Genomic DNA, 24,975 nt, shown 5'->3' with positions numbered 1-24,975 from the left:
AATGAGTCCAAAACTGAACGTAGTGCTCTAGGTGTGATCTCACCACTATCCTGTACAGTTGTAGCAGGACTTCCCTTTTATATTCTATCTCCCTTGGAATAACGGCCTTCCAGATTACTTGCTGTACCTGCATACTAACTTATTGTGTTTCATGCACAAGGACCCCCAGGTCCCTCTGTACTGCAGCATTTTGCAATCTCTCTCCATTTAAATAATAGTTTGCTCTTTTATTTTTCATGCCAAAGTGGGATAACCTCACACTTTCCCACATTATACTCCTTCTGCCAAATGTTTACCTGCTAACTTAGCCTGTCTATACCCCTTTGTAGAGTCTTTGTGCCTCCTCACAACTTGCTTTCCCACCCATCCTTGTATCATCAGCAAACTTGGCTACATTACATTAAGACGCCAACACCAACTCAGATGCATCCCCTTCGGTATGAGAAGGAGCAAGCTGAGGCGATGGCAGCAGAGTCGCAGCAAGGTGAAGGGAGGCCCAGATATTCCTCTTCTGCAGGGCCCATGAATTCTTACCCTATAGTTACTGAAAATGAGCTACATTTTAAAAGCGCTGGGCTGAATGCCACAATCATGGAAATGAAAGTGGGTCACACTGGTTTAATGGTTTTCTTACAGTCATGTGCTGTAGCTACGAGACACACTGAGCATAGCCCAAAAGATAATTCATCATCTTGTTGCAGACTGATGATGACGGGAATAGATTGTGTTCGAGTTGACAGTTTGTATCAATTAAATGGGTTAAGGAGGACCAGGGGTCACAAATTTAACTTGAATAAGTCCAGATCTAGGTTAGATGTCAGGAATTGATTACTTTCCCAGTCAATGGTGGACCTCTGGAACAGGCTGCCGTCTCATGCGGTGGACACTGATCTGTTGAATTCCTTCAGGCAAGAGCTGGACCCGTCTCTCGCTGGGGCGGAGATCACCTTGTATTAGCGGTAGATACTGCATAGAATTGTCAGAGTGATCTCCTGGACTAGTTTTGATTGCCATGGGGGCGGGGGGGGAGGGGGGGGGCGGAAAGGAATTTCCCAGATTTTCCCCCCCATTCCCCCCTCCCAGATTGGCCTGGGTTTTAATTTTTTTTGCCTTGCCCAGCAGATCTCATGGTTTGAGGTGGGGTGGGGAGTGTATATATTGTGATACACAAGGTATCTCGTTGTGTGGGACAGGCTGAATGGAGCTGAGGGTCTTTTCCTGTTCGTCATTATTTGTAGAAACATCTACATCTATTATCGTTGGAACGAGCCTACTCATGATCCCAGAATAGCATGTGTGTTGAGAATCCTGTGCATCCGTGTGTGGTTTGGGTGCGTATGTGCTTGGTGGTTTTACTGACAGGGTTACTGGTGAATCATTGAATGGGGAAGAAGTCAGAGGGACAGAGCACCCCCACTTTCTGTGACCAAGAATTAATGACGAGAAAAAGAAAACATGGTTAAAATTAGTTAGTTGGAATGGTCTGCTGAGGGAAACACAGGAATTATCTATTCAGTTTATTGTTCAAGCCGGTGTAAAAGATGATTAGTTTCGACCAAAAGCCCGATATTAGTCACCACGCTAACTCAGGTCAAGGCAATGTGGTTCATTACTTTTCTTATTCGTGAGGAACAGTTTGAAGCCAAGTGCAGTAAGTGGAATTTGATTATAACTGTACGCTCAATTGCAGTCTGTAAAATAAAGCAACAAATCTCACTAAAGTGTTAGCAACCACCTACCAAAAGATGGCAGATGCGCATGGGGATATATACAAAAACACCATAACCAATTCGGATCATACGGAAATATTATTATTACACCCCGGATTAGGGTATTGCATGATTAGATACTGGGCAGTACGATGCACTCCTGAACATAAGTGGTAAGGACCATTTACTGAAGTGTATCCTGCCGCTTAAAACTGACAGAATATCTAAGGCACCCCAAGTGCTGTAACAGGTCTACTGTGGAAATACATTCCCCAATCTTTTCTCTCCTTTTTTGAGTATGCCATAGTGTCTTTACGTGCATGTGTCGCACATTTAAATGTTCCTGCTGTTCACACGTGTAAATATTTCTGGCGTTCACATGTGTGCATGTTCCAACAGTGGTATTTGTAAATGATTAAGACCAGGAACTGAGGCTGACTTCTTAGTCGAGGGGCATTGAACCCAATAATAATGGCTTACAGAATGCCTGCTGAAATCAGCTAATTCGGGACAGACCAGACCTGTAGGGTGACGTTCCACAGTGGGTAATTTTGTTAACTTACTTAACCACTGAACCATCCGGGTGCTCTGACACATTTGTTTTTAATACTGCATCATCCAACGTCAGATCTTTGCTACCTCTGGGTACTTACATATTCATCATAAGTATCTTCTTCTGGTGGAGGTGGAGGTCGATAGCCTGGTATCCCTGGTCCTCCCCTTCCGCGTGGTGCTGGAGTACCCCTAGCTGCATGGGGCAGAGGGGGTGCCCCGCGTGTGACTGGGGCCCCTCTGGGCACTGGAATTCCTCGTCCTGGAAGCAGAGCACTGGCACGTCCCCTAAAAGAATTCAGAACGATGACACTTTAAAAATAATCATTCTTGGGATGTGGGCGTCACTGGCAAGGCCGGCATTTATTGCCCATCTCTGGTTGCCCTGAGCAGGTGGTGGTGCGCCTTCTCTTGAACCACTGGCACACTTACACATACACACATTCACACATACACTCACTCACACACATACACACTCACACACAAAGAATTACACATATATACACACTCAAACTTACACTCCAACATATATGCACTCTGATCTATTATTTTTAGATCCATAGTGGATGACCTCACACTGGCCTATTTTGAAATTCATTTGCCACAGTTTTGCACATTCACTTAATCTGTTAATATTTCTTGCCGCAGTTCCGGCCTGCAAGACCATCAGCAGGCCGGGGCCATTGCGGGTAGCAGCGTGCGGTGGCATACCACTGCAGGGAGTACCGCATGCTGCTGCAGGAGGGCGACGGCTGCGAAGCCAGGTCGCTGATGGCAGTGCGGGCAGGCACAGCAGGAGGGGCGAAGGAGTGGCAAGAGTTTGCAGAGGGAAGTGACCGGGGCCCAGGAGAGGCATGAGTTTGAGGCTCAGAAGTGACGAGGGCCCAGGGGCAGCACGGGCCAGCCCACACTGCGATATGTGTGCATGCTAGGTCCGTGCAGCAGAGCAGGTCTCCAGTTGTCTTGGTTAATCCTTGCCACTGGACCAAGACCTAGCTCTGTCAAGCCGTGTGGTGATTAGTGTGCAACGGCCACCACACGTTAATAGAATCCACACAAAGGCATCTTCCACCCTTCAAGATGTAGTTCGGGACCTGGAATTTTAGTTCGGGATTTGGAACATTGAAACACCTGTGAACTCATCCCTTTTTGGCATGGAAGCAAGTCATCCTCGCTTCGAGGGACTGCCTATGATGTTGACACTCACACACATATTATACATACTCACACAATCACACATATACATGCACTTTTATATACCCACTCACAGACACACACATACATATATATATAGAAGCATGCAGGAAAGTGTTTATTGTTTCAGTGGCAGTGCAAAATAGGAAAACACACACTTTCTCACCTCTTCATCTTAATAAACTTCGGAACTAATTTTTATCAATCTATAAATAGATTATTCCAGTTTGATAGATTGGGGAGAACTGGGGATAGGCGTTTAAATTCTGTAAGAGTAGGAATAGACGGGATGTTCTTCTGCTCCCAGAGAACAGTGAGCCTCGGGAATGTGTTGCCGCCTGGTGTGGTGGGTGCTGAGTCTCTGCACACCGTCAGCAGGGAGCTGGACCTGTGACTGGGGCAGAGATCGCATCATGTAGAAGGCAAGGAGATTAAGTGATAACGTGTGCAGATTCAATGTGATTTCCAGGACTGGTTTTGAACTCCTGAGGGGGGTTAGAGAGAAATTTTCCAGATTTTTTTCCCCTTATTGGTTTCCCCCCCTTTTTTTTGCCACTCCCAGAAGATTACATGGGTGCGGGGTGGGATGGGGGAGAGGGGGGTAGGAAGTACCTCGTTATGATGATCCAGTCACCACGAGTGTGGACTTTTCCTGCCCGTCAGTTTGGTATATTCCTATGTTCTTGCTGTTAAGCTGCTTTAAGAACAGATCTCCGCTTGTGGCAAACAATTGAAATCTCACGCTATGCCATCAGGGAGCAAGCAACATGGAAAAGAGAGCTGGCCCATCTCGAGCTTTAGCTTTCCACTGTGACCTTTACTGAGATGAAAGTGTGATTTAAGCTAGCTGCGGGCCCTAATGCTTTGTTTGCTCTAGCGTGGGATTTGAGAGAAAAACAAACACTACTTTCAATCTGTGCAAAGAAAATCCATCTTAGCAACGTCGGGCTGAAACTAAGTGGCAGAATTGGCCACGTGAACAGTGGCAAGAGTCTGACACAGAGGCAATAACCTTCTGCCTCTGGGCTCCCGTGGGGGAACCTCTTCCATCGGGAGTCGGTAACGACATCCGACCACGCCAGTAAATCAGTCAGATAATCAGGCACGGCAGGCGGTTAAATCTCCAATCATAGACAGGCTAAGTGAGTGGGCAAAAATTTGGCAGATGGAGTATAATGTTGGAAAGTTTGAGGTCATGCACTTTGGCAGAAAAAAAATCAAAGAACAAGTTATTATTTAAATGGAGAAAGATTGCAAAGTGCTGCAGTACAGTGGGACCTGGGAGTACTTGTGCATGAAACACAAAAGGATAGTATGCAGGTACAGTAAATGATCAGGAAGGCAAATGGAATCTTGGCCTTTATTGCAAAGGGGATGGAGTATAAAAGCAGGGAAGTCTTGCTACAGTTGTACAGGGTATTGGTGAGGCCACACCTGGAATACTGCGAGCAGTTTTGGTTTCCATATTTACGAAAGGATATACTTGCTTTGGACGCAGTTCAGAGAAGGTTCACAGGATTGATTCCGGAGATGAGGGGGTTGACTTATGAGGAAAGGTTGAGTAGGTTGGGCCTCTACTCACTGGAATTCAGAAGAATGCGAGATGATCTTATCGAAACGTATAAGATTATGAGGGGGCTTGACGGGGTGGATGCAGAGAGGATGTTTCCACTGATGGGGGAGATTAGAACTAGAGGGCATAATCTTAGAATAAGGGGCCGCCCATTTAAAACTGAGATGAGGAGAAATTTCTTCTCTCAGAGGATTGTGGATCTGTGGAATTCGCTGCGTCAGAGAGCTGTGGAAGCTGGGATATTGAATAAATTTAAGACAGAAATAGACAGTTTCTTAAATGATAAGGGGATAAGGGGTTATGGGGAGCGGGCGGGGAAGTGGAGCTGAGTCCATGATCGGATCAGCCATGATCGTATTAAATGGCGGAGCAGGCTCTAGGGGCCGGATGGCCTACTCCTGGTCCTATTTCTTATGTTCTTATGTTCTTATTGCTTCTGGGGACTGAGGCTGCCCACTAATCGTTATAGATAATACTTGGGTCATTGTGATCTCCTGGGCTGGTTTCTATCGCTCGAGAGGGTCGGAGAGGAATTTTACAGGGTGCTTTTTCACCTTATTGGCCCTGGGGTATTTTCTCTCTGTTTCCTTTTGGCTCTCCCATGAGATGACATCACTGCAGGGGGAATGGGTGGGCAGGGGAGGACAAATCTGGTCATGGTGCGTTGCCCATTCTAAGCATGGGGCAGGCTTGATGGACTTTTCCTGCCCGTCATTTTCGTAAGCACATCATTGATTGGATCTTTTGAGGAGGTATCGAGCAGGTTCGATGAGGCCAGTGCATTTGATGCAGTAGATACGAATTTTAGCAAGGCTTTTGACAAGGTCCCACATGACAGACTTCTCAGAAAAATAAAAAACCCATGGGATCCAAGACAAAGTGGCAGGTTGGATCCAAAATTGGCTCAGAGGCAGGAAGCAAAGGGTAGTGGCCGATGGGTGTTTTTGTGACTGGAAGGCTGTTTCGACTAGGGTTCTGCCGGGTTCAGTACTGGGTTCCTTGCTTTTTGTGGTAAATATCAATGATTTAGACTTGAATGTAGGGGGCATGATTAAAAGATTGCAGATGATACAAAAATAGGCTGTGTGGTTGATAATGAAGAAGAAAGCTGTAGACTGCAGGAAGATATCAATGTACTGGTCAGGTGGGCAGAACAGTGGCAAATGGAATTCAATCCTGAGAAGTGTGAGGTAATGCATTTGGGGAGGGCTAACAAGGTAAGTGAATACACAATAAATGGTAGGACACTGAGAAGGGACCTTAGTATGCATGTCCACAGATCCTTGAAGGTAGCAAGAGGGTGGATAAGGTGGTTAAGAAGGCATACGGAATACTTGCCTTTATTAGCCAAGGCACAGAATACAAGAGCAGGGGGGTTATGCTTGAACTGTATAAAACACTAGTTAGGCCACAGCTAGAGTACTGCGTGCAGTTCTAGTCACCACATTACAGGAAAGATGTGATTGTACTAGAGAAGGTACAGAGGAGATTTACGAGGACGTTGCCAGGAGTGGAGAATTTTATCTATGAGGAAAGACTGGATAGGCTGAGTTTATTTTCTTTGGAATAGAGGAGGTTAAGGGGAGACTTTATTGAGGTGTATAAAATTATGAGGAGCCTAGGTAGAATAGATAGGAAGAACCTATTTCCCTTAGCAGAGGGGTCAACAACCAGGGGGCATAGATTTAAAGTAATTGGTAAGAGGTTTAGAGGGGATTTGAGGAAAAAATGTTTCACCTAGAGGGTGGTGGGGGTCTGGAACTCACTGCCTGAAAGGGTGGTGGAGGCAGAAACCCTAACCACATTTAAAAAGTGCTTGGATGTGCACTTGAAGGGCCGTAAGCTACAAGGCTAATGACTTAGAGCTGGTAAGTGGGATTAGGCTGGATAGATCTTTGTCGGCCTACGGTACATTTACACTTTTCCTTTCCAATGTGCATCACGAAACAGACCTTGCATTGTACATGGCACTACATAGGTGTTTACAGATCATGGTACTCCATGTACTCAAAAAAGAAGTTACAAGTACAGCCCAAGGGGAGCTTTGTACTGATCCCTGCCCCCGGGCTTACTGTGACAGAAGGGCTTTAAACTGTGGCTCTTCCCCACCGTGCCTTTGCGGCGACTGCACCAATTTTAAGTGCGTCCCTCAGCACGTAATCCTGGATCTTGGATTGCGCCAGTCTGCAACACGCAGACGTGGACATCTCCTTGCTCTGGAAGACCAGCAAGTTTCGGCAAGACCAAAGAGCGTCTTTGACAGAGTTGATGGCCCTCCAGCAGCAGGTGATGTCTGTCTCGGTGTGTGTCCCTGGGAACAGCCCGTAGAGCACAGAGTCCTGTGTTACGGAGCTGCTCGGGATGAACCTCAACAGCAACCACTGCATCTCTTTCCAAACCTGCCTTGCGAAGGCGCAATCCTGAAGGAGATGGGTGACAGTCTCATCCGCCCCGCAGCCGACTCGGGGGCACCGTGCCGTGCTGCTGAGATGTCGGCTGTGCATGAACGCTCTGACGGGTAAGGCCCTCCTCACCGCCAACCAAGCTACGTCTTGGTGCTTGTGTGACAGCTCTGGCGATGAGACGTTCTGCCAAACGAGTTCGACAGTCTGCTTGGGGAACCACCCGACAGGGTCCACCCTGTGACACATGTGACACATGTAATGTAATTTGGTGAATGTACGACAAGGTATCCCGTATTGTACCGAATTGTACTTGAACTGAAAAGCAAGGAAATGTATCGAACGGAACTGCCGTCAGCACCCAAATGTAGTGTATGGGATTGCTGACCGCAGCTAAATGTACTGAACTGCTTTTGAATGTACTGTACAAATTTTTATATGAATAAAGTATATTTTGAAATTTAAAAAAATCTTTGTCGGCCTACGTGGACACGATGGGCCAAAATGGCCTCCTTCCGTGCTGTAAATTTCTATGATCGTATCATAAACATAGAAACATAGAAAATAGGTGCAGGAGTAGGCCATCTGGCCCTTCGAGCCTGCATCACCATTCAATAAGATCATGGCTGATCATTCCTTCAGTACCCCGTTCCTGCTTTCTCTCCATACCCCTTGATCCCTTTAGCCGCAAGGGCCATATCTAACTCCCTCTTGAATACATCCAATGAACTGGCATCAACAACTCTCTGCGGTAGGGAATTCCATAGGTTAACAACTCGCTGAGTGAAGAAGTTCCTCCTCATCTCAGTCCTAAATGGCTCACCCCTTATCCTAAGACTATGTCCCCTGGTTCTGGACTTCCCCAACATCGAGAACATTCTTCCTGCATCGAACCTGTCCAGTCCCGTCAGAATTTTATATGTTTCTATGAGATACCCTCTCATCCTTCTAAATTCCAGTAAATACAGGCCCAGTCGCTCCAGTCTCTCCTCATATGTCAGTCCTGCCATCCCAGGAATCAGTCTGGTGAACCTCCGCTGCACTCCCTCAATAGCAAGAATGTTCTTCCTCAGATTAGGCGACCAAAGCTGAACACAATATTCCAGGTGGGGCCTCACCAAGGCCCTGTACAACTGTAGTAAGACTTCCCTGCTCCTATACTCAAATCGCCTTGCTATGAAGGCCAACATACCATTTGCCTTCTTCACCGCCTGCTGTACTTGCATGCCAACCTTCAATGACTGATGAATCTAGACACCCAGGTCTCGCTGCACCTCCCCTTTTCCTAATCTGCCGCCATTCAGATAATATTCTGCCTTCGTGTTTTTGCCCCCAAAGTGGATGACCTCACATTTATCCACATTATACTGCATCTGCCATGTATTTGCCCACTCGCCTAACCTGTTCAAATCACCCTGCAGCCTCTTAGCGTCCTCCTCACAGCTCACACCGCCACCCAGTTTAGTGTCATCCGCAAACTTGGAGATATTACACTCAATTCCTTCATCGAAATCGTTAATGTATATTGTAAAGAGCTGGGGTCCCAGCACTGAGCCCTGCGGCACTCCACTAGTCACTGCCTGCCATTCTGAAAAGGACCCGTTAATCCCGACTCTCTGCTTCCTGTCTGCCAACCAGTTCCCTATCCAAAGAAGAACGAACTTCAATTACATAGCGCCTCTCACGACCTGAGGAATGGGTGCGGGGTGGGGGTGGAATGAAGCAGCATTGAAGCATGATGCTTCAGCCATCGGGACTGTGGGGCAAGGTTACGGGTCCAGCTGGTCCTTTGCTGTGTAATTGCCCCTGGTGAGTTTACCTTGCTGCTGGCGTGAGGGGAGATCGGATTCCTCGTCCACGCGCTCCCCTCCCTCGACTGGAATCCTCTGAACCGTTTAGGTACGATAGCTCCCTCAACTGCTCCTGGCGGATTTCATCGTTGTAGTCCTGTGAAAATAAAAGAGACTTACGTTTCCATCATTTGGCGTTCACCTTGGTTCTCGTCAGTTCAGTTCTTGCAGCAGTTTTAGCAACAGATGTCATTTAGGTTCATGTATCTCTCAGAGGATACAGCTGAAATGTTTTTTTAACTGAGTCTTTCTCAACAGCACAATTTCCTTCTTGAGTTTCCAATTGAAAAACATCTTAACAATATCATCAAACAATGAAGCTCTCATTCGTATGTTTAAAGACATCATCCAGGCTAATGCACTAATGATAAATTGTACCCTATTGATAAACACAGCACAGAATTACATAGAATTTACAGCACAGAAACAGGCCATTCGGCCCATCTGGTCTATGCCGATGTTTATGCTCCACACAAGCCTCCTCCCACCCTACTTCATCTCACCTTATCTGCATATCCCTCTATTGCTTTCTCCCTCATGTGTTTACGTAGCTTCCCCTTGAATACATCTATACTATTCACCTCAACTCCTCCATATGGTAGCACGTTTGACAGCCTACCCACTCTCTGGGTAAAGAAGTTTCTTCTGAATTCTTTATTTGATTATTTTGTGACTATAATATAGCAGCCTTCCATAAATGGAGACACCTTTACTGGAATGGTACAGGGATGTGGAGAAAGAAAGATAATTAAATGCAAATCTGGAGCAACTAACACCTTTCACGACTTCAGGACGTCCCAAAGCACTTCGCAGACAATAAGCTACTTTTAAAGTAAAAAGAGACAATGCTGGAAATGCTCAGCAGGTCAGGCAGCATCTGTGGAGAGAGAAAGAAAGTTAAACGTTCACTTTGTTTCTTTCTCCACAGATGTTGCCTCATCTGCTAAGTATTTCCAGCATTTTCTGTTTTATTTCAGATTTCCCACATCCGCAGTATTTTGCTGATGTACTTTGGGAGTGTAGTCACTGTTGTAGTGTAGGAAATGCGGCAAATCATTGCACGCGGCAAAATCCCACAAACAGCAACGTGATAATGATAATGATGTTGGTTGATGTATAAATATTTGTCAGGAAATCAGGGAGAACTTCAAAATAGTGCCATTGAGTTTTTACACCCACTTGAAAGAAAGAAATACTTGCATTTATATAGCGCTTTTCATGACCTCAGGATGCCCGAAAGCGCTTTACAGGCAATGAAGTATTTTTTGAAGTGCAGTCGTTGTTGTAATATAGGGAAAGTCGGCAGCCAATTTGCATACAACAAGCTCCCACAAACAGCGATGTGATAGTGATCAGATAATCTGTATTTTTAGTGATGTTGATTGAGGGATAAATATTGGACAGGACACCAGAGTTAACTCCCCTGCTCTTCTTCGAAATAGTGCCATGAGATCTTTTACGTCCGCCTGAGAGAACAGATGAGACCTTGGTTTAATGTCTCATCTGAAAGACGGCTCTTCTGACAGTGCAGTGCTCCCTCAGTACTGCAGTACGTCTCTAGAGTGGAACTTGAACCCACTCTGACTTAGAGGTAAGAGTGCTATCAACTGAGCCATGGCTGACACGGGGAGGATTTAATAGCGGTGTTCAAAATCATTTATGAGAATAAATAAGGAGAAAGAGTTTCCACTGACGGGAGGGTCGATAACCAGAGGACACAGATTTAAGGTAACTAGAGGCGAGATGTGGAGGAATGTTTTGAAAGAGCTATCCAATTAGTCCCTTTCTCTGTAGCCCTGCAATGATTTTCCTTTTCAAGTATATATCGAATTCCCTTTTGAAAGTTATGATTGAATCTGCTTCCATCATCCTTTCATGCCGTGCATTCTGGATCATAACAACTCGCTGCATAAAAAAACCTCCTCATCTTCCCCTCTGGCTTTTTTGCCTATTATATTAAATCAGTGTCCTGTGGTTACCGACCCTCCTGCCAGTGGAAAAAGTTAATAAATTAGCCTAATTAAATTAAAGGTTTTTTTCCTTAAATATTTAGAGGACCAGGAGGCAGAGGAGTTTTTTTTTAATTCATTCACGGGATGTGGGCTTCTCTGGCAAAGCCAGCATTTATTGCCCATCAATAATTGCCCTCGAGAAGGTGGTGGTGAGACGCCTTCTTGAGTCACTGCAGTCCGTGAGATGAAAGTACTTCCCATGCGCCTGCTGTCCTTGTCCTTCTAGGCCGTACAGGTCGTGGGTTTGTGAGGTTTGATGAAGAGAAAAACAGTGTGTAAATAGGAGCATTACATTTTGTTCCAGAATGAAGCAATGAGGAGTCCAAGTTGTACCAGTTCAAATAAATATGGTGGCATAAGTTTGTGTAAGATTTCGATTGAAGTTAAGGAAGTTACTGGCGATGAACCAGGAAAGAAGATTACACACAAGGTTCTGAAGATGTGCATGCTGGAGCCAAACTACTGTAGAGGAAGACAGAAATATTTTGATATAGCAATTAAACTGGTGAGGAGGTCGAGAGATAAAGCTTTAAATCCTTTCCCGTGCACTCTTGCTGCAGGTTGAGCAGGAATGCAGCGCAAGGTTTGCAGACTAGGCTGGGACTGAGATGGGCAGGATCCCCAACCTGCACGCCTAGTTTCCAAATGGGTTTGTAAGGAGGAGAACAGAAGCTTAATCTTTTCCAGGGCCAATGATGCGGAGGGGGCGGGCGGGGACTTCCTGCATTGGGAGTTCCCATGACCATGGCCTCTCTGAAGCCTGGTGCAGCAGGTGGTTGGTTCAGCCGGTGAGGAAGGGCAGACTGGCCATTATCCCAGGGCAAGTAGGGCATGGCTTGGACCCCAGCTATTATTGGCTCCTTTATAAGGAAGGCTGCAAGAGAGAGGGTGGGCAAGAGGATTGTTCACCCCACCACTCCCCACCCCGGACAGTAGAAGCCTGCGTGGGCTGCCCGATGCCTAAGTTGCGGCCTTATTTGGCATGTGTGCTACCTGACAATATTGGGGACCACCCACAAACCCTGCATATTCTAGCAGGACCCACAGTGGGAATAAAAACTTGCAGTTACATAGCCTTTTCAATGTAGTAAAGCTTCACAGGAACGTAATCAGGAAGGATGCCGGCTCTTTTCCTGGGATTGCATTGCCGAAGATTTTGGGGGCTCATTTGTCTTACTAACATTGTCCAAGATATAGATGAGAGAGAGAGTGAGAGACCACATTTGCTAACTGTTACTTGGTTGCGTTAACTGAAAAGGCCCAACTCTAACACATGGCGGCAGAATGGGAGAATCCCCGAAAAAATTCCTGGCAAGAGTCTCAATGGAAATTAATGTGTGGAGAATAAAGTGCCAGATACCAAACAGTACAAATTCAAATGCTATTCTGGCAGAAAGACATCCACATGACATATATGATTATACCTAAAACAGATGAAATGCCTTAAATGAGTTCCAACAAAGACATAATTAGTTTGTGGAGCAATGTGCTACTTGGGTCAGGATGTCGCCCGAGACCAGTTCCTTGAGCGGGAGCAGCGACTGGGAGATAAAAGGCAGCGCCCATGACCAGCACCGAGAGCGGGAGATGCGGCTGGGTGTAGTGTGAATGAATCTGTGAGGGGGAAAAAAAATGGAAAAAAAAAATCAAAGTGTGACGTCACAGGAAAGCAGGTAAGTGATTGTTGGTGAGCATGCCTCTCTCTTTTTTCTAAACTTGGGCATTGGTTTAAATTAAGAGCCGTGATTACAGATTAAAAACTATATATAGATAATTGATATTTCAAAACTTGAAAACCTAATTAGTTAAATAAAATACAATAGAGATGGCAGGTGATGTGTTGCAGCTGCAGCATGTGGGAGCTGGTGGACACCAGTGTAATCCACGCCGACCACATGTGCAGTAAGTGTTGGCGGCTCGAGAAACTTCAGCTCAGAGTTGATGAGCTGGAGTCCGAGCTTCAGACACTGCAATACATCAGGGAGGGGCAGAGTTACCTGGATGCTGCGTTCCAGGAGGCAATCACACCCTTGGGTTAAATACTTAAAATCTGATCCGTGGTCAGGGACAGGAGGGTGTGACTACGAGTGAGGCAGGTATGGAGATCCAGAAGTTAGCATTGGAGGAGCCTCAGCCCTTGCGCTTGTCCAACATGTATGAGGTTCTTGCTCCCTGTGTGAACGAGAGCAGGGACTGCAGGGAAGGTGAGCAAACTGACCACAGTACTGTGGTACAGGGGGCCATTCAAGTTGGGGGAGTAAAAAGAAATGTAGTAGTGATAGGGGACAGTATAGTTAGGGGGATAGATACTGTTCTCCGCTGCTCGAAGGCTGTGTTGCCTACCCATTACCAAGGTTAAGGACCTCTCCTCTGGGCTGGAGAGGAACTTGGAGTGGGACGGGAAAGATCCAGTTGTCGTGGTCCACGTAGGTACAAATGATATAGGTAGGACAAAGAAAGAAGTACTGCTGAGGGAGTATGAGCAGCTAGGGGCTAAATTAAAAACCAGAACCACAAAGGTAATAATCTCTGGATTACTACCTGAGCCACGAGCAAATTGGCATAGGGGAAATAAGATCAGAGAGATGAATGTGTGGCTCAAAGATTGGTGTGGGAGAAATGGGTTTCGAGTCATGGGGCACTGGCACCAGTACTGGGGTAAGAGAGAGCTGTTCTGTTGGGATGGGCTTCACTTGACCCATGCTGGGACCAGTGTCCTAGGGATGTAGATAGGGCTTTAAACTAAATAGTGGGAGGGAAGGTTCAGGTGAGGGGAAATTTAAAAAGTCAAAGAGAAAGGAGAAGGCAATAGTTCAGGCGTAATTATAACCAAGTGTGACAGGAAGGGACAGAGCGTATAAACATAAGAGTGCACCAGAAAATAGAGTCAGAGTGGGGAAAAATACAAAAAAGACCAAATTAAAAGCTCTTTATCTGAATGCACGCAGCATTTGTAACAAGATAGATGAGTTGATAGCACAAATAGAAATAAATGGGAATGATCTGATAGCCATTACAGAGACATGGTTGCAAGGTGACCAAGGCTGGGAACTGAATATTCAGGGGTATCTGCCATTTTGGAAGGATAAGCAAAAAGGAAAAGGAAGTGGGATAGCTCTGTTAATAAAGGATGAGACCAATGCAGTAGTGAGAAATGATATTGGCTCAGAAGATCATGCAGAATCAGTGGAGATAAGAAATAATGTGGAAGAAGTCACTTATGGGGTAATCTATAGGCCCACGAACAGTAGTTACGCTGGAGGACAGAGTATAAATCAAGAAATAATGGAGGCTTGTAAGAAAGGTACGGCAATAATCATGGGAGATTTTAGTCTTCCTATTGATTGGAGAAATCAAATTGGCAAAGGCAGCCCTGAGGACGAGTTCATAGAGTGTATCTGAGATGGTTTCTTAGAACAATACGTTGTGGAACCAACCAGGGAGCAGACTATTTTAGATCTGGTAATGAGTAATGGGACTGGATTAATTAATGATCTCACAGCAAAGGATTCTCTTGGAAAGAATGATCATAGCATGGTAGAATTTCAAATTTAGTTTGAGGGTGAGAAAGTTGTGACTCAAACTAGTGTCCTGAACTTCAATAAAGGCAATTACAAAGGTATGAAGGCAGAGTTGGCTAAAATGGACTGGGAAAATAGATTAACGGGTAAGACTGTAGAAAAGCAGTGGCAGACATTTAAGGAGATATTTCACGACTCTCAGCAAAGATATATTCCAGTGAGAAAGACTCTAAGAGAAGGATGAACCATCCGTGGCTAACTAAGGAAGTTAAGGATGGTATCAAATTAAAAACAAAGGCGTACAATGTTGTGAGGATTAGTGGTTGGCCAGAAAATTGGGAAGTTTTTAGAAACCAGCAAAGGACGACTAAAAAATAAAGAGAGAAGATAGTTTATAATTAGCAAGAAATATAAAAACAGACAGGAAGAGTTTCTACAGGTATATAAAAAGGAAGAGAGTAGCTAAAGTAAACGTTGGTCCCTTAGAGGATGAGACTGGGGAATAAATAATGGGAAACAGGGAAATGGCAGATTTTGAATAAATATTTTGTATTGGCCTTCACGGTGGAAGACAGTAAAAGCATCCCAATAATAGATAATCAAGGGGCGATAGGGAAGGGAGAACTTAAAACAATCACTATTATTACAGAAAAAGTACTAGGCAAACTAATGGGACTAAAAGTGAACAAGTCACCTGGACCTGATGGCCTGCATCCTAGGATCTTAAAAAAAGTGGTTGCAGAGATTGTTGATGCATTGGTTGTAATCTACCAAATTTCTCTAGATTCTAGAGAGGTTCTAGCAGATTGGAAAACCACAAATGTAACACCCCTATTCAAGAAAGGAGGGAGACAGAAAGCAAGAAACTATAGACCAGTTAGCCAAACATCTGTTATTGGGAAAATGCTGGAGTCCATTATTAAGGAAATAGTAGCAGGACATTGAGAAAATCATAATACAATCAAGCAGAGTTTTAGGAAAGGGAAATCATGTTTGACAAATTTGCTAGAGTTCTTTGAGACTAATGAGCAGCGTAGATAAAGGGGAACTAGCAGGAATAAAGGATTATGGGGAGCGGGCAGGGAAGTGGAGCTGAGTCTATGATCAGATCAGCCATGATCGTATTAAATGGCGGAGCAGGCTCGAGGGGCTGTATGGCCTACTCCTGCTCCTATTTCTTATGTTCTTATGTTCTTATATCGTGTATTTAGATTTCCAGAAGGCATTTGATAAGGTGCCAAATAAAAGGTTACTGCACAAGATAAGAGCTCACGGGGTTGGAGGTAATATATTAGCATGGATAGAGGATTGGCTAACTAACGGAAAACAGAGTCGGGATAAATGTTCAGTTTGGCAAACTGTAACCAGTGGGGTGCCACAGGGATCAATGCTGGATCCTCAACTATTGACAATCTATATTAATGACTTGGATGAATGGACTGAGTGTAATGTAGCCAAATTTGCTGATGATACCAAGATAGGTGGGAAAGCAATTTGTGAAAAGCACACAAAGAATCTGCAAAGAGATATAGATAGGTTAAGTGAGTGGGCAAAAAATTGGCAGATGGAGTATAATGTGGGAAAATGTGAGGTTATCCACTTTGATAGAAAGAATAAAAATGCTAATTAATAGTTAAATGGAGAGAGACAAAATGCTGCAGTACAGATTGATCTGGGGGTCCTTGTGCATGAAACAAAAAAGTTAGTATGCAGGTACACCAAATAATTAGGAAGGCAAATGGAATGTTGGCCTTTATTGCAAGGGGTGGAGTATAAAAGTAGGTAAGTCTTTCTACAACTGTACAGGGTGTTGGTGAGGCCACACCTAGAGTACTGCGTACAGTTTTGGTCTTATTTAAAGAGGGATATACTTGCTTTGGAGACAGTTCAGAGAAGGTTCACTAGGTTGATTCCTGAGATGAAGGGGTTGTCTTATGAAGTAAGGTTGAGCAGGTTGGGCCTATACTCATTGGAGTTTAGAAGAATGAGAGGTGATCTTATTGAAAGGTATAAGATTCTGAGAGGGCTTGACAGGGTAAATACGGAGAGGATGTTTCATCTCGTGGGGGAATCTAGAACTAGGGAGCATAGTTTCAGAATAAGGGGTTGCCCATTTAAAACGAAAAAAAGGAGGAATTTCTTCTCTCAGAGGATCGTGAATCTTTGGAATTCTTTACCCCAGAGAGCTGTGGAGGTTGCGTCATTGAATATATTTAAAATAGAGATAGACGGATTTTTGAGCGATAAGGGAGTCAAGGGTTATGGGGAATGGGCAGGAAAGTGGAGTTGAGGCTAAGATCAGATCAGCCATGATGTTATTGAATGGCGGTGCAGGCTCGAGGAGCCAAATGGCCTACTCCTGCTCCTATTTCTCGTGTTCTTATGTCTCCCACTTCCCGGTAGAAGCAGGGATTTTCACCTTTATGAAACACAGCCTCTTCAATCATTCATGCATTCAGGCAGCTAAAAGCTGGACATGGAAAATATATTTTATACAAAACGGATTACACATTTAAAATGCATCGCTGTTTCTCGGTGACATTCAGCAGAGGATAAAATTTACAATTCCACAGCACGCCTCTGCACAAGGAAGCGAAGGATGGTGAAAGACGATAGCTGAAAGTGCATCACCATCGCATCCCAAGCACCACAACAGCACAGGCTCGAACCAATGGAACTAACTGGAAAAAAAATCAGGTATCTCCTGCTTCTTCCCCCACCCTAACAAAAACAAAATACACTCATTCTCAAGCATGTGAAACTGTTATAGTAGTACATACAACTGTGTCAGCCGTGGTTCAGTGTGTAGCACTCTTGTCTCGAGTTGCACTCCAGAGACTTGAGCACAAAACCTCGACTGACATTCCAGTGGAGTACTGAGGGTGTGCTGCACGGTCGGAGGTGCCGTCTTTCAGATGAGCTAATAAACCGATCATCTGTCTGTTCTCTCAGGTGAACGTAAAAGATCCCATGGCTCTACTGCGAAGAAGAGCAGGGGAGTTCACCCCGGTGTTCTGGTTAACATCTATCTTTCAACCAGCATCACTGACAGACAGATGATCTGGTCATGATCACAGTGCTGTTTGTGGGAGCTTGCTGTACGCAAATTGGCTGCTATGTTTTCCTACTTTATTACAGCACTTCATTACACATCAAAAAGACTTTGTTCACTGTAAAGCACTTTGGGATGTCCTGAGGTCATGAAAGGTGCTATAGAAATGCAAGTCTGTCTTTCACACAAATAATTTGGGCTGTTGGCCCCCACCTCCCATCCATTCCCCACCACCCCCCCCCCCATTCCCCCTCCCCCCCTCCACATTCTGCGTAAAGCATTCAAAACAAAACGGGAGAGTTTGAAGCATTAACAACTATGGAGGGATATGATGAAGCATCTATAATGATGTGGCTTAGGTTTGGACAGAGTGGGAACTTAATATTCCTGATAAGTAACACTTTCAAGAGGGACAAGGAGGGAAATAGTTTTAGTGAAAGATTTTATCCAATGCGAGATGCAAGGATGTCCCAAGGGGGGGTTGCATTAAGACAGAATCAATATAGATAGTGTTAAGAAATAGGAACTGAAGTGGTACAATTCTTGGTGTACATTACAAACCACCAAGCAGTGGAGACGAGATAGCGAGGAAGATTTGCAAACAATTCAGAGAGAAATGTAGAAACAGGGTAATAATATTTGTTGATTTTAACTATCGCGAAAGTGGGGAATGCCTTTAAGAATGCATCCAAGACTGTTTCCGAGATCATATGTTTCTCGTCCAATAAGACAAAAAAGCTTTACTTGATTTAAAAACATAGGAACTGGAGGAGGCCTTTCAGCCCCTCGAGCCTGTTCTGCCATTCAATTAGATAATGGCTGATCTGTCTCTCAACCCCATTTGAAAAATATCGTGTAAATAAAATTGGAAGTATATTTGAAGCCAGGCAGGATGTTGCACATGGCCCACAGATTACGCATTTCGAGACATAAATATACAAAGAGGAAATCTCAGTGGATTATGTTGAAGTGGATAAAATACGAATGACCATCGCGTTACTCGTCCCTCGACCGCTTTTTGATGGCGTCGCTTTGTGTCCGGATGAGCTGCAAATGTTTTACAGCTTCACCGCTGGTACCATGCTTTGGTTCTATAACCCTTGATACCCTTGCCCAATCAAAATTTATCAATCTCAGTTTAGAAATTTTGACTTGACCCCCAGCCTCAACAGCATTTGGGAACGAGAGTTCCAGATTTCCACTACCGTGTGTGTGAAGAAGTGCTTCCTAACAGCACCACTGAGCAGCCTAGCTCTAATTTTAAGGTTATTCCCCCTTGTTCTGGACTCCTCCACCAGAGGAAATAGGTTTTCTCTATCTATCCAACCATAATCCTTTAGTCATCTTAAACACCTCAATTCTAGGAAATTAAGTGTGCAAATAACTGATGCAAGAGTAGGAAAGCAATTGGAAAACAGTGACTGGAACAAAATTAGGTACAATGTAAAAATAGAAGAGGATACCAGGAGAACCCTCCTGCTTGTCTTTGATATAGTGCCATGGAATGTTTACCTCCACCTCGGAGACAGGGCCTTGATGTAACATCTCATCCAAAAGACGGCACCTCCGACAGTGCAACACTCCCTCAGTACTGCGCTGGGAGTGTCGGCCTGGATTATATGCTCAACCTCTGGAGTGAAACTTTAACCCACAACCTTCTGACTCAGAGGCGAGAGTGCGACCCATTGGGCAATTATTCTTAAAGTAATATATTTTTTCCTTCAAATTCTTAGAAGATTTTAACACCTGAAATATGAATTATGGGATATGTTTCTGGTGGATGTTATTTGTGTTTTAAGTTATTTACCCACCTTTTTAAGTAATCATTATGATGCTGCTTCAACGCCACGGATGCAAATGAATTGACGTCATTTTACAAAAAAGCACCATTTTCTAGTGCAGGTACGATATAGTTAAAGAATGTCTCAGTGATAAACAGTCTACGTGCACTGGAGTTACGAAGGTTATGCATGTACAGTGCAGCTCATCTCTTAGATGAGATGCCTGTTCAATTTTTTTCCACTCCATTTCCTAAATCCACCAGCTCAGAGCAAATGGAACATTTAGGCTTCCAAACACGAGCCAGTCAAAAGTGAACTGTGGCGTAATTAATTGAAGACATTTATACCGCTACACTATAGTTTAAAGGTGGCTAAGAAGGCATACGGAATACTTGCTTTTATTAGCTGAGGCATAGAATACAAGAGCAGGGGGGTTATGCTTGAACTGTATAAAACACCAGATAGGCCAAGCTAGAGTACTGCGTGCAGTTCTGGTCACCACATTACAGGAAAAATGTGATTGCACTGGAGAGGGTACAGAGGAGATTTACGAGGATGTTGCCAGGAGTGGAGAATCTTAGCTGTGAGGAAAGATTGGATAGGCTGGGTTTGTTTTCCTTGGAACAGAGGAGGCTCAGGGGAGACCTTATTGAGGTGTATAAAATTATGAGGTGCCTAGATAGAGTGGATAGAAAGGGCCTATTTCCCTTAGCAGAGGGGTCAACAACCAGGGAGTCTAGATTTAAAGTAATTGGTAGAAGGTTTAGAAGGGATTTGAGGGGAAATTTCTTCACCCAGAGGGTTGTGGGGGTCTGGAACTCACTGCCTAAAAGGGTGGTAGAGGCAGAAACCCTCACCACATTCAAAAGGTACTTGGATGTGTACCTGAAGTGCCGTAATCTACAGGGCTACGGACCAAGAGCTGGCAAGTGGGATAGGCTGGATAGCTCGTTGTTGGACGGCACGGACACAATGGGCTGAAATGGTCTCCTTCCATACTGTAACTTTCTATGATTCTATGATTCACTGCAGTCTGTGTGGTGAAGGTACTCCCACAGTGCTGTTAGGGAGGGAGTTCCAGGATTTTGACCCAGCGATGATGAAGGAGCTGCGAGATATTTCCAAGTGTGAGGTGTGACTTGGAGGTGATGGTGTTCCCATGCGCCTGCTGCCTTTGTCCTTCTAGGTCATAGAGGTCGCGAGTTTGGGAGGTGCTGTCGAAGAAGCCTTGGCGAGTTGCAGCACTGCAGCCTGTGGATAGCACACACTGCAGCCACGGTGCGGCGGTGTTGGAGGGAATGGATGTTGAAGGCAGCGGTTGGGGTGCTGATCAAGCAGACTGCTTTGTTCTGGGTGGCATGCTGGAAATGGAGCATTTTGCCACTTTAGGGAGGCTGAATCAGTGTCAACCATTGTCAACAGTCAGCTGTACCAAACAGCTCCTCTCAACTCTGCCCCGATAAATATGCTTCAACCCAACCTGAGAAAAGTGCCCGTATTAATGCACCAACGTGACATTTTGATCTTTCCAGACACCTTTGTGACTCCTGAGTGAGCCTGCAAGCTGAGGCCCCGGTACAGATCCCTTGGCGACACCACTAGTCACATCCTACCAACTGGAGTACATACCCATTATCCCTACTCTCGAGCTCCTACATCTTAACCAATTCCCTATTCATGTTAATAGGGTGTCTCCAATTCCACGTGCTCTCATTGCTCCAAGGTAGCAAACACAATTCTGCCCGTTTGGCTTGGGACCTCTCTCAATGTTGGGAGATAGACCATGCAGGCGGTTCAAGCAGGAGGCCCACCACGAGCTGTTCAGGGCAACTAGGGATGGGCAATCAATACTCGTCATGCCAGTGATGCCCAGATTCTAAAAAAATAAGTTAAGAAAGGAGATTGGCAAAACAATCAAGCTAATGGCTGATGACTCTCTGCAATGCAAACACCAAGGGATATGAAATAATTCTTTGAGAAAATGTCAGGCATTTTAAAAATATAAGTACTTTTCTTGGAGTAGTATCTACTGTCAGAAATACAAAAGCTGTGAAGAGTGTAAGAACATAAGAATTAGGAACAGGAGTAGGCCATTCGGTCCCTCGAGACTGCTCCACCATTCAATAAGATCATGGCTGATCTGATCATGGACTCAGCTCCACTTCCCTGCCCGCTCCCCATAACCCTTCACTCCCTTATCGCTCAAAAATCTGTCTATCTCCACCTTAAATATATTCAATGACCCAGCCTCCACAGCTCTCTGGAGCAGTGAATTCCAGGTATTGCAGTAAGAATGGGGTCAGATGTTGGGAGAATCAGAAATGTTTGCAGGTTAGCTTTTTGTGGGGTTGTATTCAAGTAAGAGGTGACAGTATCTTTCTAAGTTCAGCCAGAGATGGCAGCTGTTTTTGTCATGTATTCAACCAGCATTGTAACCCATGTATAATCTGACCCAAGTTGTACACTGTGAGAACACTGACCACTAGGTGGTGAACTTGTGGGAGACACTTCTAACCTAGACCTTCAGAGATAAAAGGGGAAGCTCCACCCACTTCCAGCACTTGAGTGCTATGAAAAAAAGGACAGGTCACAGACTGACCTTCTCTCAAGCTTGGGCCTCGTGTGCATTTATACTGTATAGTAAGGACGTATCAATGGCGACAAGAAACTGGGATTTAAACCACGCGAGCATGGCCACTAGCAGACACAGGGGCAGTCAGGGACGATCGACTGGCAAGGGACCTTTTGTTTCAAACAGCAGCTCATGCTGGAGGCGTGGAGGCACACACTCAGCCGGAGTTTGCAGAGGTGAGCAAAATACCTGCAGAAATTGCAGAAATGAACGCTGGGGGAAATCGCTGGAAGTTGAAGTTCAGCGAGTTCATGTGGAGCACGTATACAGTTCATACACCAGGATGCCACCGATAATGATGAAAGTGCTCCTCAATGGCATCCCAGTATTAATGGAGCTAGACACGGGGGCCAGCCAGTCCCTGATGGGTATCAAACAGTTCGAAAAGTTGTGGGCATCCAAGGCTAGGAGGCCAAAATTATCACCGATTGACGCACAGCTACGGACTTACACAAAGCAGATCATTCCGGTGCTAGGCAGCGCCACGGTAGTCGTGACCCACAAAGATTCGGAGAACAGACTGCCACTCTGAATTGTCCCAGGGGACGGTCCTGCACTACTGGGGAGGAGATGGCTTGCTGTCATGAACTGGAAGTGGGTGGAGCTTCCCCTTTTATTTCTGAAGGTCTAGGTTAGGAGTGTCTCCCACAAGTTCACCACCTAGTGGTCAGTGTTCTCACAGTGTACAACTTAGGTCAGATTATACATGGGTTACAATGCTACCGGACATCTTGGTCAGCGACAATGGCCCGTGCTTCACAAACACTGAATTCCAAGACTTCATGGCAGGCAATGGAATTAACCATGTTAGAACGGCACCGTTCAAGCCGGCCTCAAACGGCCAGGCAGAACGAGCAGTGCAGATAATCAAACAGGGGATGCTCAGAATCCAAGGGGGTTCCCTACAATGCCGCTTATCACGCCTCCTGTTGGCTCACAGATCCCGACCACACTCGCTCACAGGGGTTCCATCCGCAGAGCTGCTAATGAAAAGGACGCTCAAAACCCGGTTATCCCTTTTACACCCCACCATGAAAGAAATTGTCGAGAGCAGGCACCAGTCACAATATGACTACCATGACAGGAATGCGAGGGCGCGATGTATTGATGTAAATGACCCTGTTTTTGTCCTCAACTACGCTGCAGGGCCTAAATGGCTCGCAGGCACTGTGGTTGCCAAAGAGGGAAATAGGATTCTGGTAGTTAAACTTACCAATGGACAAATCTGCCGCAAACATGTGGATCAAACAAAAAGGAGGTTCAGCAACCCCATAGAAGAAGCATAGGAAGAACACTTCATCACAGGTGACCGAACACAGGAACCAAAGGGAGGAGAGCTCAGTCACTGTGGGCAGTCCGGACAGGCCTGAGGCACCGCAAATAGCAGACACTCAGGCCAGCGACCAACAACCGGAGCCCCAACTCAGGCGCTCTACAAGGAAGCGTAAACCACCAGAGAGACTCAACCTGTGATCCCAATAAGACTTTGGGGGGGGGCGGGAGGTGATGTCATGTATTCAACCAGCATTGTAACCCATGTATAATCTGACCTAAGTTGCACACTGTGAGAACACTGACCACTAGGTGGTGAACTTGTGGGAGACACTCCTAACCTAGACCTTCAGATATAAAATGGGAAGCTCCACCCAATTCCAGTACTTGAGTGCTATGAAATAAAGGACAGGTCACAGACTGACCTTCTCTCAAGCATGGGCCTCGTGTGCATTTATACTGTATAGTAAGGACGTATCAGTTTTGGCACCAGTCTATGTTTTTACTGTGAATTCAGCTTCAGGTTTAATGTAAGGAAGGGAAGAACACTTCTGAGAGTTGTGGATGGCATTAGCTATAGCGATCTTTTTTTTGAGCCCTTAAGGCAAAAATATTGTTTCAAAGGTGATATTATTCCGTTGGAATGAGTTCTTCTGCTATTCTAATTCATCGTACTGTCTCCTACTTTAACTCCTACACTGCTTCCCAGGAACTCCTTATCCTGCGATATACATAGAAACACAGAAATTTACAGTGCAGAAGGAGGTCTGAACCCAGCACAGGGCTCAGTGCTGGGACCCCAGCTATTTATAATATACATTAACGACGTGGATGAAGGAATTGAGTGTAATATCTCCAAGTTTGCAGATGACACTAAACTGGGTGGTGGTGTGAGCTGTGAGGAGGACCCTAGGTGGCTGCAGGGTGACTTGGACAGGTTAGGTGAGTGGGCAAATGCATGGCAGATGCAGTATAATGCAGATAAATGTGAGGTTATCCACTTTGGGGGCAAAAACGCAAAGACAGATTATCTGAATGGTGGCAGATTAGGAAAAGGGGAGGTGCAACGAGACCTGGGTGTCATGTTTCATCAGTCATTGAAAGTTGACATACAGGTGCAGCAGGCAGTGAAGAAGGCAAATGGTATGTTGGCCTTCATAGCGAGGGGATTTGAGTATCGGAGCAGGGAGGTCTTACTGCAGTTGTACAGGGCCTTGGTGAGGCCTCACCTGGAATATTGTGTTCAGTTTTGGTCTCCTAATCTGAGGAAGGACGTTCTTGCTATTGAGGGAGTGCAGTGAAGGTTCACCAGACTGATTCACGGGTTGGCAGGACTGACATATGAGGAGAGACTGGATCAACTGGGCCTTTATACATTTGAGTTTAGAAGGATGAGAAGGGATCTCATAGAAACATGTAAGATTC

At 45.2% G+C, this 24,975-nt stretch overlaps 1 protein-coding gene across 1 annotated transcript in view; it reads right to left on the bottom strand.

The window, feature by feature from the left end:
- Positions 1-24,975, bottom strand: part of LOC139266573 (KH domain-containing, RNA-binding, signal transduction-associated protein 2-like) — a 471,278-nt gene that overhangs the window by 128,688 nt on the left and 317,615 nt on the right. Inside the window, exons 6-7 of the mRNA XM_070884167.1 lie at positions 9,250-9,377; positions 2,363-2,549 (exon numbers count right to left, since the gene is read on the bottom strand). Of these exons, the coding sequence (XP_070740268.1) occupies positions 2,363-2,549; positions 9,250-9,377 (315 nt within the window). The remainder of the gene's footprint in view (positions 1-2,362; positions 2,550-9,249; positions 9,378-24,975) is intronic.

Source organism: Pristiophorus japonicus, chromosome 7 (genome assembly GCF_044704955.1).
Source record: "Pristiophorus japonicus isolate sPriJap1 chromosome 7, sPriJap1.hap1, whole genome shotgun sequence".
Taxonomy (NCBI): Eukaryota; Metazoa; Chordata; class Chondrichthyes; family Pristiophoridae; genus Pristiophorus; species Pristiophorus japonicus.
The sequence above is the reverse complement of the archived record's forward strand: the minus strand, read 5'-3'. Positions and strand labels throughout refer to the sequence as shown.